We start from the raw sequence: 16093 nt of genomic DNA, 5'->3' as shown, positions 1-16093 counted from the left end.
AATTGCAGCCGCTGATCCACCGTGACCCCCAGATCCCTTTCTTCTTCCACTGACACCAGCGTGTGTGGTGATCCATCAGATCCATTCATTGTATATTCATATAGTGGGTTGTTTGTTCCCACATGCATAATCTTACATTTCTCTGGGTGAAACAGCATCTGCATTTTCTGTGCCCATGACTCCAGTCTTACTAGATCTTCTTGGAGACTGCTGTTGTCGAGTACTTCTATTACTTGATAGATTTTTGTGTCATCTTGAGGAGATCGGGAACATCCGATACAAACATCGTGAAGAGGAGGGGGCCCAAAACAGAACCCTGAAGAACTCCACTGGTGACCCTGGACCAGTTGGAGAGAGCGCCATTGACCAGCACCCGCTGCTGTCTACCTGTGAGGAATAAGTTTATTTGGTATTGAATCCATATACATGAAGTACAGATAATGAAAACAACACATAGTTCGAAATAACAATTACAACTGCCAAGGATAGAAAAAATGTAAGATAAAAATATATTACACTGATTTATTATAATTTAGAAAATCAACATTTCATTTTCTAATGCTATATAGCGTATGTGTGCACTTATAAAAATACCTTATATATATATATATATATATATATATATATATATATATATATATATATATGTATGTATATATACAAGCCGCGGGCTTTGCCATTCCCGGCTTCGCCGGAGGCTTGGCTGCGCAAACGGCGGCCTACGGCCGCAGCTTTCCGCACTCTAATCCCTCGTTTTCCCCTTCGGCCTCGGCCTCGGGGCGGAACCCCAATACGGGATCCCCAGCACGAAGAAGAACGCGAAGAAGAACACGAAGTAGAATGCGAAGAAGAACGCGAAGAAGAAGAAGAACGCGAAGAAGAATGCGAAGAAGAATGCGAAGAAGAACGCAAAGAAGAACGCGAAGAAAAACGCGAAGAAGAACGCGAGAAAGAAGAAGAAGAAGAATAACGCGAAGAAGAAGAAGAATAACGCGAAGAAGAAGAAGAACGCGAAGAAGAAGAAGAAGAACGCGAAGAAAAAGAAGAAGAACGCGAAGAAGACGAAGAACGCGAAGAAGAAGAAGAAGAACGCGAAGAAGAAGAAGAAGAACGCGAAGAAGAAGAAGAAGAAGAAGAAGAAGAAGAAGAAGAAGAAGAACGCGAAGAAGAAGAACGCGAAGAAGAACGCAAAGAAGAAGAAGAACGCAAAGAAGAAGAAGAACGCAAAGAAGAAGAAGAAGAACGCGAAGAAGAAGAAGAACGCGAAGAAGAGGAAGAAGAACGCGAAGAAGAAGAAGAAGAACGCGAAGAAGAAGAAGAAGAAGAAGAAGAAGAAGAACGCGAAGAAGAACGCTAAGAAGAAGAAGAACGCGAAGAAGAAGAAGAAGAAGAACGCGAAGAAGAAGAAGAGGAACGCGAAGAAGAAGAAGAGGAACGCGAAGAAGAAGAAGAAGAAGATGATGAAGAAGAAGAAGAATACCACCTGACCCCGACTTACCCAAGCTCTTTTTCAAGAATATTTTTAGGACAAAGTGTCACCGAAATACCACCTTTTCCCGACTTCCACAGCCTTTTTTAGAAGAATATTTTTATTTAGACTTATATATATATATATATATATATATATATATAAATATATAAAACAATTGTGTGTGTTTATCTGTTTATGTGTATATATATATATATATAATGTATATATATATATATATAGATATATATATATATATATATATATATATATATATATATATATATATATACATACATTTTTTTTTTATATCGGTAAGCCGACCACAGATGTATATTTTCATTTTGGTGGGAAATGGACAAACAAACAATTTTGCACTTGGTATGTATAGCAAGACATTTACCTATAGATAACACGAGGCAATGACGATGACACATTTAAGAACTTTTTTGTTAGAACGCATACATAATTTTCTCACTTTTTCAACCTTTGTAAAGTAAAATATTTTCTAATTGTTCAACATCTTGGTATGACTGTTGTAGTTCCACAGTTGATTTCTCCAATATTGGCTGTGAAATCTTCCAAATCTACTTCCCGATTCATAACTAATGTGTCTAAAGATTTTGTGTTAGATTCGAAAGAAGTACATTGTAAGTTCGGAGCCACAAAAAAGTAAATGTAAACATTGAAATATCTTAAACCAACATTGATATCGTGCAGTAGGTTTGATAGGGTAACCTGTACACTTCATGAGTATCTAGTCAGCAGTCTTTATTTGGAAAAGGTAGAAGTGGCCATTAAATGACTTAAAACCTCCTCCCCAGAAAACTATCCTTGCACATACTAACATAGATAGATGATAGTGTAACGAAGTATTATGCAGTATATATAAAGTTTACTTTATGATAGTAGTATAACCACTGAAAATTTAGTCTAGAAATGTCAATTAGAAGCGGGAAATAAAGTATAATGAACCCCCATCCCCCACAGGAAAAATCCAGAAACTACCCTTGAATATTGAAGTAACTTGATTAATAACGAACAGGCAAAGAATCAAGAAAAACTAAACTGATAGAGTTAAGAGTACTCAGTAACTCACTGAAAATGTGGTTACATTTTTGTTAGAAATGCTAGGAAAAGGAACTAGAGGAGCCTTAGAGACCCCTAAAATTGCCACTGTATCATAATGATTAATTATATAAATCACTATTGTGATTGACTCGCCTGGTATAAGTTTTCCAATTATAGGTGATAGAAGAAAAGCAAATATTGTATGTTAATTTTTTGGTAATATACATACGTGATAAGTAAAATTTCAAGAGATAATTTTCCTAGTAAGGTTTTTCTTCATTAATGGCAAAATATATTACAATATATATTCCCCCTTGAAAGGGAGAACAATCATTGTGGTGTACTGTATAGTGTATAGATAGGCAACTTGAATGAGATAATTCTTTATACGGATGGAAGTTGCTTTGATGTAGTTTTCGGGGTAGGTCTAAATTGCTGCTTTAGGTTTTAAAAGTACTGAAATAAGGAGGGAATATCTAACAATATTAACCTTGGAACTTCTAGTTTTAACTCAATGATTTATGATTTTATGTTAAAGACAATATTATGTTGATATTACACTAGATAGGCGTTTATTTTAAGATGTTATGAAAGGCTGAGGGAGTAGGGTGGTCCCCAGGGGCTGCAGATTTTAACGAGTACCATTCCTAAAGGCAACTGGTAACTGCAACTTACCTCACAGTCCTAACATGGGTCTACTTGGTAAATTAAGATGAAAGTATCACCATTAGAATTACATAATTATCTCCATTATATGATTTTCTCAGGTCTCCAGTTAGGTTATGCTAGACTAGATTATTTTAAGCTAGGATAGGGTAGGTAATGCCAAGTATTGAATGGGGTTTACAGAATACTGTAGTACTGATGGTGATACTGTATTACTCCAACTCTTTGTGTGTGATCTCCTAGTACCAAAATGCTCACCCACACACATGACCTAGTGATGATAACCTAGCTTAGGAATAAAAAAATAGCTTTTAATAACACCTAAGCCTATTTAAACAAACTAGAATAGTGGTTTAGAAATAATATAATGACTACCTCTTCTCAAAAATCACCAGTAATGTTATTCACTGCACACAATCATGAATCAGAGAAACATCCAGTAGTAAAGTAAAGCTACATGGCCAAACCCTTCCATTGGAAAAGAGCCCAAAAATTGTGGCTCTCACTTAGATGTAAGAACTTCAGCCCACACATCAAAGAACTTACAGTGAGAATAAATCAAAGAGATGTACTAAAATCAATTGCAAGCAAAGGCTTTGGACGGCAAAAATAAATTTCTATCTACTATACTTCCACAGCATGGTTCCCCTTATAAAGGGAAGAATTGCCACCCCAGAATGCCTAAATGAAGAATCGTCATGCCATTAGATCCCACCTGAAGAACTGTCACCCCAGTATGCCAAATATCAACAGAGGAATAAAGATTAGGATAGGTTAGGCTAGGTTGAATGAGGGTTATGCTTATTGTCATCAACTTATACAATCAAAGAATCATAAACCCAGGATGACCCACATAAAATATTGTCACCCTAGGATAAGCCACATGAAGAATTGTCACCCTGTCAAAATCTGGGGTGACGATTCTTCATGTGATCCGAATTAGCCAGATCAAATTACACACCCATATCATTAATAAAACACACCCTTTCCAAAAATATTACACTATTAAGATTATTTTTTTATATGGATTAAAAATCAATATAAATTGGAGTGGGGGGTAAAGGAGAAATAGAGGGTAAATATAGGTGATCTTATTTTAGGATAAGAATAATAAACATGTCTGAACAGAATTTTTTTTCTATTTCAGAAGTATTCCTCTTCATCACTGTAACAATGAGATCACCATCAAGGGCAGGTATATTGCAGATATTTAGTATCCAACGAATACTATTAAAAAATAGATTGGGATACTGTGAACCATTACATCGTACTCAATATTCATCCTCTAAAGCTATCAGAAGTAAAACTGCTGCTTCAGAGGACAAAAGGCTCAAATATATGAATGGTCCAGGATTATCTCATTTCCTGGCTAACAGCCAATCTTTAGATAATCGTTATACAAAGAAACTGGCCGAAAAAGTATCACATCCTTATATAAAGTTTGAGGATGTCAGTGGTCATCAAAGGAAAGTTTATTTTGATGTATATGGCTGTCAAATGAATGTAAGCGATACTGAAATTGCTTGGTCAATTCTTAAGTCTCATGACTTTCAAAGAACTGAAAGAATTGAAGATGCTGATATTATTCTAGTAGTGACATGTTCCATAAGGGAAGGGGCAGAACAAAAGATTTGGAATAAGTTAGATTTATATAATGGCTTGAAAAATAAAAGAATGAAAAAGAAGAATCAAACTCCATTGAAAATTGGTGTCTTAGGATGTATGGCAGAAAGATTAAAGCAACAGCTACTAGAAAAGAGCAGAGCAGTAGACCTTGTTGTTGGTCCCGATAGCTACAGAGACCTACCAAGACTCTTAGCCCTTACTGAACATGGTCAGAAAGCAATAAACGTCTTGTTGTCACTTGAAGAAACGTATGGAGATATTATGCCATTAAGCTTATCCGAAAACAGGATGTCAGCCTTTCTCTCCATTATGAGGGGGTGTGACAATATGTGTACATATTGTATTGTTCCTCATACGAGAGGAAGAGAGAGGTCTAGATCTGTGGAATCTATACTAGAAGAAGTCAGGTTTCTGTCTGATCAGGGCATTAAGGAAATAACACTGCTTGGTCAAAATGTTAACAGCTATAGAGATATTTCAGAATATAGCCAATCATTTACTTCTCAAGAAACTACTCTTGCCAAAGGATTCAAAACTATTTATAAAACTAAAAAAGGTGGACTAAGGTTTGCAGATTTATTAGATAAAGTCAGCCAAATCAACCCTGAAATAAGAATAAGGTTCACATCTCCACATCCGAAAGACTTTCCTGATGAGGTGTTGTATCTTATAAAAGAGAGAAATAATATTTGCAGCAATATACACTTACCTGCTCAAAGTGGAAACACGAGAGTTCTTGATCTTATGAGAAGAGGATATTCAAGAGATTCTTACCTGGAGCTGGTAAGCATTATTACCATTGGTAAAATGTAACAAACTCAGCAATTTTAATGTTTGATTTAAATATGTTAATGTTAACAAGATATATACACTGGCAGAATTACCCATACTGTATGTTCAGACAGATAAAATTAAATTTGTCATTTGTTTTTCATTTTCATAATGTCTTTTTTAGGTCTCTCATATCAGAGATATAATCCCAGGAGTTTCCCTGTCCTCAGACTTCATTTGTGGCTTCTGCTCAGAAACTGAAGAAGAATTCCAGGATACATTAAGTTTAATAAAGGAAGTTAGATACAACTACTGCTACCTCTTCCCATACAGGTGAATTTCTTAATTCTTGTATGATATATGAAATGCATGTATTGATTTTTTCATATGCAGGTAGGCTGTTACTAATACAACACCTTTGGAACTTGAGGAGTGTCAGATGACATGACATGGAGAAGAAGTGACATGGTCCAAAGAGAAATTTTTCATGTCGTCTCAAACTGATGAGGGGGAAGGGGGGTCAATATATCAGGAAATGGTGGGGGTAAATCAACTGTGGCTTCTCAAGATCTGAAAAAGAATAGTTTTCCACAAAGAGTGATAGATGTTTGGAACAAATTGGATGAAAAAATAGTGTGTGCAAAAACCATACAAGAATTTAAGAGCAAACTAGATGCTGAAAGATACAAAGATGGGTCTCTATAAGCATAGGTCCCTTCTTGTATAATACAACTAGGTAAATAAATATACATAAGGAGGAAAAGGCAGTTTGGTATGAGCATATATTTATTTTTCTGTCCAACCAGTGTTTAGATTTTAATTATATTGGATATATTTTTCATTTTAAGCTTACGAGAGAAGACCCCAGCTCACCGAAGGTTTGAAGACGATGTTCCTTCTAATGTCAAACTAGACAGACTGGATCGTATGATAAAGTTGTTTCGCCAAGAGGCCCTTAAACTTAATCAGGCACAAGTAAGATTATATATATGTTTTATTGTAATAAGATGTGTACTTTACTAAGTGAATGTTTAGAATGACTAATCCGTATAAATGATTACCAGTATAATGGGTATGTTTCAAGGAGGAAGTGCTAAAGTACACTGAGATGGTGTGAGAAATGAGGAGGATAGTAGGGAACAGAAGAAGCAGCAGTAGAATGGTGGGATGAAGAGGTCAAGGGAGTGGTGGCAGAAAAGAAACAAACATATGAAGAATGGTTGAAAAGAAGAAATGAAGAGGCAAATGAGAGCAGATTACAGAGGGTGGAAGCAAAATGTAATGTTAGGGAGGTCAAAAGGAGAGTAGATGTGAGGTGGGGAAGGTGTTGGATAGAAGGTTATGAAAAGAATAAAAAGATGTTTGGGAAGTGAAAAGAGTGAGGGAAGGATAAAGGGTGCAGTTGGACAGATGTTAATGACAATATGTACAATATTTCAATTTGTTGAATGGAAAGGAGGATAGGCTTTGGATCAATTGTAGAATTTCCCACACACACACTGTTTAATAAAGATCTGAAGTGCTCCATTGTCACTGCACTGTCACTCAGGTCATGGTAAAAAAAAAATTATTACTTAATTTACAGTTTGGAATCATTAATTGTTAGAGTAGGTTAGGTTGTTATCACCATCATTAATGCTCTCAAACTATAAATTGAGTTATTAAAAAAAATGTTACCATGACCTGGTTGACGGCATGTGCCTGACCGTAATGGTAATGATAGTAACCGAACCTGGCCATGAATGCTCCCAAATTCTAAATTGAGTAATAAGAAAAATATTACCATGACCTGAGCGATGGTGGAGCACTTCAAACCTTTATTGATCAGTGTGTGTGTGTGGGGGTTTTACAATTGATCTGACACTTTGAATGTGACAGTGTGAAAAAGATGAAAGGTGGTAATATAGCTGGCTCATATAATTGTCACACTGGATGTCTGATGAAGAACAATTCATTTTCAGATTGGAGAGAAGCAGCTAGTGTTAGTTGAGGGGCATAGTAAACGAAGTGCCAAGGACTTTGCTGGTCGTAATGATGGCAACACTAAGGTCAGTCATTCCTCCCTATTACCTTATTTTGAGTACGCATTTTGGAACTGTACTCTTGGGGTCTTATCTCTGTGTCCTTTTCTCAAAATTTGCTTTAAATTCATTCATGTTTTCTGCCTGGGTTGTATTTTTACCTAACTTTTTAACCCCTTCAATACGGGGCACATCGCACGTCTGGTAGCATTAGCTGCCCGATGTGCGATGTTGCGTCATAATAATCGCATTATAAAAAATAAAGTCAGTGCTTAATTGTTCGTTCTCTTTCACCCGTGAATTTTGATAACCATAGAAAATATGATGAAGCCAGTTTAGAGAGAATGAAGCTTACGTAGGTACGACTACAATAAATATAATCAAAAGGCCGACGTCGGCATCATCACGTACCCACTTGCTCCTCATGATGCCGACGTGTGCGGCACCGTATGGAAGTGGTTAAATTCATACTTTTTATCCCAAACCAGCAGGTTTTTTTATATTTTTTTCTACTCATTTTTTCAGTTCTAAATATCATTATCATGTTATTTTTATTTTATTTATTTTGTGTGTGTGTGTATTTACCTAGTTGTATCTTATGGGAAGAGGAGCTACGCTCATGGTGTCCCGTCTCTGTAACTCACCATATAATTTGCTCTTAAATTCTTGTATTGTTTTTCACACATTATCATTACGTTTAGTATGTTCTATACGTCCGCCACTCTGTGGGGAAAGCTGTTTGTTCATGTCTCTTCTATAAATGTCCTTTTTGAGTTTCTTTCCATGTCCTCTTGTGTTTCTCTTATCCCAATTTAGTAAGTCATCTCTATCAAGGACTTCCACACCTCTCATAATTCTGTGTGTGTATATGTCTCTCTCTTCATATATCTTATCAGGCAGGCTTGGGATAATTTTGGTTGTTTTCTTTCAATTTGGTCTCAGAAGCACAGTGACGATAAAACTTGGAACTTGATTGTAAGTTACTCTTACTCAGTACAGTACCTGATAGTGGTTAATGAATGTGATAGAGTTGGTAACCACATAATAAGTGCAGCAACTATTGGTTATTTTAAGAGGAAGTTAGATAACATTATGGATGGGGATGATAGGTGGTAATGGACATGGAACTGCCTATTGTAGGCCTTATGGTCTCTTGGAGTGTCCTTCATACTTATGTTCTTATATATCTGATATACTCTTATATGATACATGTACTGCAGTACTGTATTTCTACATTTTTACTTGTATTACTGCTATTTCTAGATGATAGTCTTTTTACACTGTAACTTGTTCTTATCTGCAAGTTCAAGATGGCATAGGACTGCCAATGAGTGCTGTTGTTTTAAGTTGTGCAGGTCTGGGAATGTGTGTGTGGTACCCTGAAAATACCTGATGTCTGATTTATGAATATCATATTTATTAAATGAAGCCTTACTGTGGATGTGCTGTGTTTTGCTGCATTGCTTCTGATCCAAGGCAGTGGGCAAGATGTAGGGATGACACATCATCCAGGAGCCAAGATAAGATGGAGGGAGGGAGGTGAATGGAAGTGGAGTATTTGGGGATGGAATGAGTGAGAATGGATTTTATGCCTTTGTTTTTGCAGGAAAATTAAATTTTCCCTGATACAAACTCTTCGGTACTCCTTACAATAGGATACTTCGCGTAGTGCAAATATTTCTACTGCTAAATTAAAATTCTCACTCTGTGGGCCTGGGCAACGCTTATCCTCAGTAAGGGGCCCTATTGGGGCAAGGGGGCTCTTGCCCTCCACCACAAGTCTCGCACACTATACACCATTCTCTTTGCGGTAGTCAACATCTCTCAACTATACCTGATCTTATTTAGCTTTTATCGGTTTCCCCCTTATTGGGCCAATTTTAAGTCAAAGTCCCTTATTAGCACGGCAGCAAACCGTTAATTAATCAACGGTTCAATATTTAAGTTGTGTGCCGAAAATCAAGCAACCTGCTTCGATCGTCACCAGCTCACTCCCAGGACGCTAAGGAGTCTGTCGTCCTTCAATTTCATCGGGGTTTACCTACCCATCCTGTGTCCTGGAATTTCTTGAGTGCCCTCTCCCTTTCCTGTATTATTCCCCTAACCGCCACTGGGTATCCTACCCCTCACTGTCAGTATGGAATCTTGTTCCAGTGTTGTTGTTGTTCAAGATAGGTTGTGTGCCTTCACCGAAGGGAGATATCCCTGCCTCACCCCGTTACCGCCAGCACAAGCGGACCCTCATATTTGGTGTTTAAAGTGAATAGCTCTCAAGTGTTCACCTTCATCCCCATGTGAGATGTGCATTCAATGGGATGATAGTCAGTGGTCCGTGTACTTTCATGTTCACAGGAAAGTGCATGCAGGGAAAAAGGTGTGCAAGCATAGAAAATGGCTTCCACCTTCATCCCCCAAAACCAAGAAAAGGCAGACTACGACTTCAGAGGAGACGAGCAATTCTCTCCCTCCTCCAAAGCGTAGAAGACAAGAAGGCTGTACAATGTCCACCTCGAGTCATTCTCAGGGCAAGTTGTCCTTTATTCCCTCAACCAGGGCAGTTAGCTTAGACGGACATGCGCCTCCGGCCACATCTAGCTACCGCTCCTGTACGAGATTTTTCCCGGATGAGGTCGTTTGTGGCTTGCCCTCGACCCTTCCCGGAAACTCGACGCCGAAACGGACAAAGAACCCGGGTTCGAAGACAAAGAGCCCCTCAGCCTCTTCTACTCAGGAATCCCGCAGTACGCATAAAACCCATCCTAGGAAGAGCCGGGTGATCAACGGAGACCTTTCCATGCCCTTTGATCACGAGGACAGAGGTGAGCCTACGCGTGCGTTACTTGCGGGTAAAACCACCTCTACCAGAAGAGAGAGCCTCTCCTTAGGGTCCCCCGGACCATCTGAACCTAATCGCGACTCTCCAAGCGGGCATTTACAGGAACTTCTCCCCACTATCTATTCCCTCTTTCACACAATGAAAGAACAGATGATGGATGAACAACGCGAATTCATCCGGGCAACTCAAGAAAAGTTCCTGTTGAACTCCGAAGTTTGAAAGGATTCAACGCCCACAAGAGCCCCCCTAGAACATGTTCCAGCTGATTAGAACCCCCCCCGAACCAATCAGGGATGAGGATGAAGATGCGGTGTTTCTCGCTGACCAGACAGACTCCGGCTACGACGACGACGACGTCCAAAGCACCTGGGATGAGAGGGCAAGTTACCAAACCTCGCAGGATTCCCAGTCGGAATCCCAGATGGCTGTTAAACCCTCCTTCTCAGAGATCCTCTCTAAAGTTAGGAGAGCTATTCAACTGGGCCCTCCACAAGAAGAGGAAGCCACGTTCGAGTCAGAAATCTTCAGGATGGGCAATTCTCAGACAACAAAACCACCTCCTATCCAACTCCCATGGAGTACACAGACGGTAAGAGCCATGAGCCAGGCCTCCGACACACTTACAAAACGGACAACTGAGAAAGCGCGCTGGTGCTCTGTTCCAGTGGAAAATAAAAAACGCTTCTACATCCCATCAGGGACAAATCTCAAAGAAGCCTCGATCCCGGTTAGGTTACCAGAGCTTGTCAAAGCGGACGTGGATTCACTACTCAGAAGAGACGTCATTCTTTCCGGCAGAGAATCCAGGGACCTCGTTCAGGGCCTGGCTCTCTCTCTCGTGGTGTACTCCTGGCTGGAACGCGTCTTGGCTTCAGTAAGGGAGTTTTTACCCGAGCTGCAACCCCTGGAGGAATGCAACCTCCTGGCTCTATTGGAAAGCTCGAGCAGAGCCCTGAAGCATCAAGCGGCCTGCCTCTCAACGTCTTGGGCCAACATCGAGTCACGCAGGAGAGACACCATCCTAGAGGACCCCAGTGACCCCCTCCTCAGGGAAATTTATGCTCTAACCCACATGCTGATTCCCCCGGACATGGTGGATTCAGCAATCACAAGCAAAAACCAACTGATGCATAACAGAGCCTTCGAGAGAGAAGCCGTCCCTACCTCGAGGCCGAGGCCAAGGCCAACCTCCCCCCCCTCCCCCCATCAGCCCCGGGGACCCCTCAGATGCAAAGACAGCCATTTCCTCACTCTAAGAAAGAAGAAAGGCCACCCCTCCAAGTCGAAAATGCAGACAGAAAAGCCCCGCCCCTTTCCGAATAGAGAACCTAGACGCAAACACCATAGAGGCTCCACCCCCCCCCCCCCACAGAAAATTCTAGGAATTCGCCAGCCCATCCGCACAAGATAGGGGGTTACCTCTCTCTCTACTGGAGAGCATGGGAAGAGGCTGGGGCGGAAGACTGGACCCTACACGTCATCAATACAGGCTATTGTCTTCCCTTTCATGCTATCCCAAACCTCTCCCCCTATCCCATCCAAGTCAGCAGCTACCACCTGGACTCGGCTCGCGGGGGGGCCCTAGCGGAGGAAATCTCCATTCTGCTCCAGAAAGGAGCTTTAGAGGAAGTCTCGACTCCGGACCCAGGGTTCTACTCAAGGCTATTCCTAGTAGAAAAGACAACAAGGGGGTGGAGACCAGTCATCGATTTGTCTCCACTCAACAAGTTCCTTTCCCTGATGAAGTTCCGAATGGACACCCCAGAGTCCGTAAGGGCGTCTATCAGGGAAGGGGACTTCATGGTGTCACTGGACCTCCAAGATGCCTATTTCCAAATATCATTGCATCCCTCCTCCAGGAAATTCCTCAGAATCGTCCACAAGGGCAACACCTTCCAGTTCACCTACCTATGCTTCGGACTTTCCACAGCACCCCAAGTCTTCACCAGAGTGTTCAAACTCGTTTCAGCGTGGTCCCACTCCAGGGGAATTTGCCTACTCCGTTACCTGGACGATTGGCTGATCCTTGCACATTCCGCCTAGCTATGCCAAGAACATCTGAGAATGGTCCTAACCTTCGTCTGGAAATTGGGCACTGTAGTAAACCCAGAGAAGTCAGATTTCTTACCAAAACAGAGAGTCACGTACCTGGGTATGGTCCTGGACTCCTCCCTAATGAAGTCCTTCCCAGTAGAAAAGAGGATCCAGAATCTCACTTCTCTAGTTGCACAGGCACTATCGACCGGGTTCCTGACAGCAAAACAATGCCAAATCCTCCTGGGCCATATGGCCTCCATAGAGAGATTAATCCCCAGAAGCAGACAAAGAATGCGACCACTACAGTGGCTCCTCAAGTCTCAGTGGGCCCTGCAAGAGGGAGAACCCCTACAACACATCTCCCTCACCGAAGAAGTCAAGGATTCTCTTCTCTGGTGGAAGGACCCGTGCAACCTGCTTGTGGGGATGCCCCTCAGCCCATCTCCCCCCGAAGTCCTCCTGTTCTCCGATGCCTCCAAGGAGGGCTGGGGAGCCCACCTCAACGACGATCACGTCAGCGGTTCCTGGTCCACAGTCGACCGGACAGCCCATATCAACTGGCTAGAGTTGAAAGCAGTACTCCTGGCTCTCCGTCACTTGAAGGATCAAGTCTCGGGGAAAGTAGTGGGCATAATGTCAGACAATTCCTCGTTAGTAGCCTACCTGAACAAGCAAGGGGGCACAGTCTCCCTGGACCTATGCCTTCTGACTATGGACATCCTCAATCTAGCCGAGAATCTCCAAGTGTCACTCAAAGCCTGCTACATCCCAGGGAAGAGGAATGTCTGGGCGGACCACCTCAGCAGGAAGAATCAGATAATCAGCACAGAATGGTCCCTCCATCAAGAAGTAGTGAACTTCATCCTCAGCAAATGGGTCTCCCCTCTACAGTAGTGGACCTTTTCGCCACGAGATGGAATCACCAACTCCCAATATATTTCAGCCCTCTCCCGGATCCTCTGGCAGCAGGAGAAGACGCTCTTCTACAAAGTTGGGACAGCCTGGACACCTACGCTTTCCCACTGTTTCCTTTGCTCCAGAAGGTACTCCAGAGAGCAAGAAACGCATCCAACCTTCGGATGACTTTGATCACTCCTTGGTGGCCAAAAGCCCCATGGTTTCCAGATGCAGTAGATGCAGATCAGATCAGATGCAGATCTAGCAGTAGAAGAGCCCCTGGCCCTTCAGGGAAGACCAGACCTTCTACATCAACCCATCAACGGGGCTTGGCACAAGAACCCTTCAGCACTCAATCTTCACGCGTTCAGACTATGGTCCGGATCCTCCTAAAGAAGGGTTTTCCCAGAGAGGTGGCGGAGGACATGTCCGCTCCTATTCGCTCTTCCTCAGCTAACCTTTATCAAGGGAAATGGAATGCCTTAGTAGAATGGTGGCACTCCAGGAAAATAGTCCCAGATCAAGCCACCATTCCTGAGATTGCCTCCTTCTTCCACTTCCTCAGGAAGTCCAAGAAGATCTCCCTCTCGGCAGTGCAAGGCTATAGGGCAGCTCTAAATCAGGTGTTTTCTCTGAAGGGAATGGACCTAGCCCTTTCACCAGAAATTTCCATGCTCTTCAGGCACTTCAAAAGATCGTGCCCCCCCAGGGAAATCGGTTCTCCTCCGTGGGATGTGGCATTAGTCCTGAACTCTCTGAGGGGTCCCCCTTACGAACCCCTCCGAGAGGCACATCTGAAGGACCTCACCTTGAAGACAGTTTTTCTGCTAGCCCTAGCATCTTCCAAGAGAGTAGGGGAGTTACACGCCATCTCTTATAGAATCGCCCATTCCAAAGGATGGAAAGAGGTCTCCTTCACTTTCATGCCTCAATTCATTGCCAAATCCGACCCTAGATTCTGGTCCTTTAGTGTTCTGTCCTTGGACAAATTTGTAGGGGGAGAACAGACTGAAACACTACTATGCCCGGTACGAGCCATCCGGACCTATCTCAAGAGAACTGAACATCTTAGACCAGAATTAAAGAAGTTGTTTGTCTCTGCTAAAGTTAAGCCGAAGCCCATCACTAAGAATTCAATTTCTTAGTGGATCAAGGAAGTCATCTGCAGAGCCTATGACATGAACCACACAGATTGCTCTAAAGCGAAAGCCCATGACCTGAGGGCAGTGGGGACCTCCCTAGTCTTCAGAAAGAATCTGTCAGTCAACCAGGTTCTTCAAGCAGGTATATGGAAGTGCCAGAATACGTTCACTTCCTTTTACCTCAAAGAAGTAATGTGGGAATCTTTAGGGAACTTCTCTTTGGGCCCCATAGTGGCCGCCCAAGAAGTCCTGAGATGACATACCCCTCCCCAATAGCACACAGCCGACCCTGACAACTCATCCACGGTGATAACTTTCCAAAGTCCTTCTCATACTCCTACATTCCCTTACCTCACCCGAGGGCTCTCAAGCATTCCAAGGGAATCAATTCAAACCCTTCAGTGGTACAAAAGTGAGTATAACCTGTCTGTCTCCACTCCTGGGAACAGAAAGGGGTGCACTTCAAAGTTTAGGGGAATGTATAGGGGTCTGGTCAACGTAGTCTTAGCACACTAAATTTTCCTTACGGGGGTTTTCCAGGCTAGATAACAACTTCCTTCCCTCATAAGTCCGAGTCTCCTTGGGTAAGGAGTACCGAAGAGTTTGTATTCTTTGGAACAAATGTAATTTTCGCAGGAAAATTTATTTTTCCCTGATACAAACCTGAGGTACTCCTTACCTCTAATGGCTCTTCTCAACCACCCCCCTAAAAAGTTCCTTCTCCTTGCCTGACAAACCTTGTGATTAATTTCATACCTGGCTCAGAGAATGGAATATAGTGTGCGAGACTTGTGGTGGAGGGCAAGGGCCCCCTTGCCCCAATAGGGCCCCTTACTGAGGATAAGCATTGCCCAGACCCACAGAGTGAAGATTTTAATTTAGCAGTAGAAATATTTGCGCTACGTGAAGTATCCTATTGTAAGGAGTACCTCAGGTTTGTATCAGGGAAAAATTAATTTTCCTGCAAAAATTACATTTTTTTGTTGGCTACCTCCCTGTAAGGGAGAAAAAGCTGTTGGTATATGTATGTATATTTATTAAAGGTTTACTGTATATGTAGATAAGTTTTAAAGATAATACCACATTAATCACATGTTTATTTTCTCACAGGTAATTTTTCCTGATATGGAGACACCGGTTGAAGGTGGAAATTGTCTCAAGAATCCAACATCTGGAGAGTATGTAGAAGTACAAATAACGGAGGCCAATTCTCAAGTCTTGAAAGGATATCCAATAAGAATTGTTACCATGGATCAGTTTCACTCATGATTGTGATTTTGTTAGTTGTGTATATTTATAAAGATAACAAGTAAATGTATATAGCAGATGATATTACTTGTGCCTTTAGTATTATCCTTTTCTCTCGTATATCAGCCCCCCAAATAATTTATACACACAAATATGAATATATGAATATCTATATACCAATAAGCTTCTCCTTAAGGAAGGTAGCCATCAAAGGGGCATCTGCCTGCCTTCACCCATCCCACTCCCATCCGTCAGCCAATTCCCTTCTATCTTAGCTCCTTGTTGATGAAGGGTCATCCCTGTCTCCTGC

The 16093-nt window shown here is 41.7% G+C and overlaps 1 protein-coding gene across 4 annotated transcripts; it reads left to right on the top strand.

The window, feature by feature from the left end:
• The first annotated feature begins 2094 nt into the window (after nucleotides 1-2094).
• On the top strand, nucleotides 2095-15870 carry LOC143028595 (mitochondrial tRNA methylthiotransferase CDK5RAP1-like). 4 transcript variants are annotated; one of them, XM_076190925.1, is made up of 6 exons: nucleotides 2095-2118; nucleotides 4353-5614; nucleotides 5787-5935; nucleotides 6451-6577; nucleotides 7564-7650; nucleotides 15646-15870. In XM_076190925.1, the coding sequence occupies exons 2-6, from the start codon at nucleotides 4379-4381 to the stop codon at nucleotides 15802-15804; spliced, it is 1758 nt and encodes a 585-aa protein (XP_076047040.1). In that variant the 5' UTR covers nucleotides 2095-2118; nucleotides 4353-4378; the 3' UTR covers nucleotides 15805-15870. The 4 variants fall into 4 exon arrangements, with proteins under 4 accessions (XP_076047040.1, XP_076047039.1, XP_076047038.1 ...); XM_076190924.1 differs by lacking the exon at nucleotides 2095-2118 and adding an exon at nucleotides 2127-2146; XM_076190923.1 differs by lacking the exon at nucleotides 2095-2118 and adding an exon at nucleotides 2137-2187.
• The last annotated feature ends 223 nt before the right edge of the window (nucleotides 15871-16093 follow it).

This window comes from Oratosquilla oratoria, chromosome 9 (assembly GCF_046742065.1).
Source record: "Oratosquilla oratoria isolate Oo_2021 chromosome 9, ASM4674206v1, whole genome shotgun sequence".
NCBI classification, from domain to species: domain Eukaryota; kingdom Metazoa; phylum Arthropoda; class Malacostraca; order Stomatopoda; family Squillidae; genus Oratosquilla; species Oratosquilla oratoria.
Note: the sequence above shows the minus strand (reverse complement) of the source record. Positions and strands in the feature narration are given on the sequence as shown.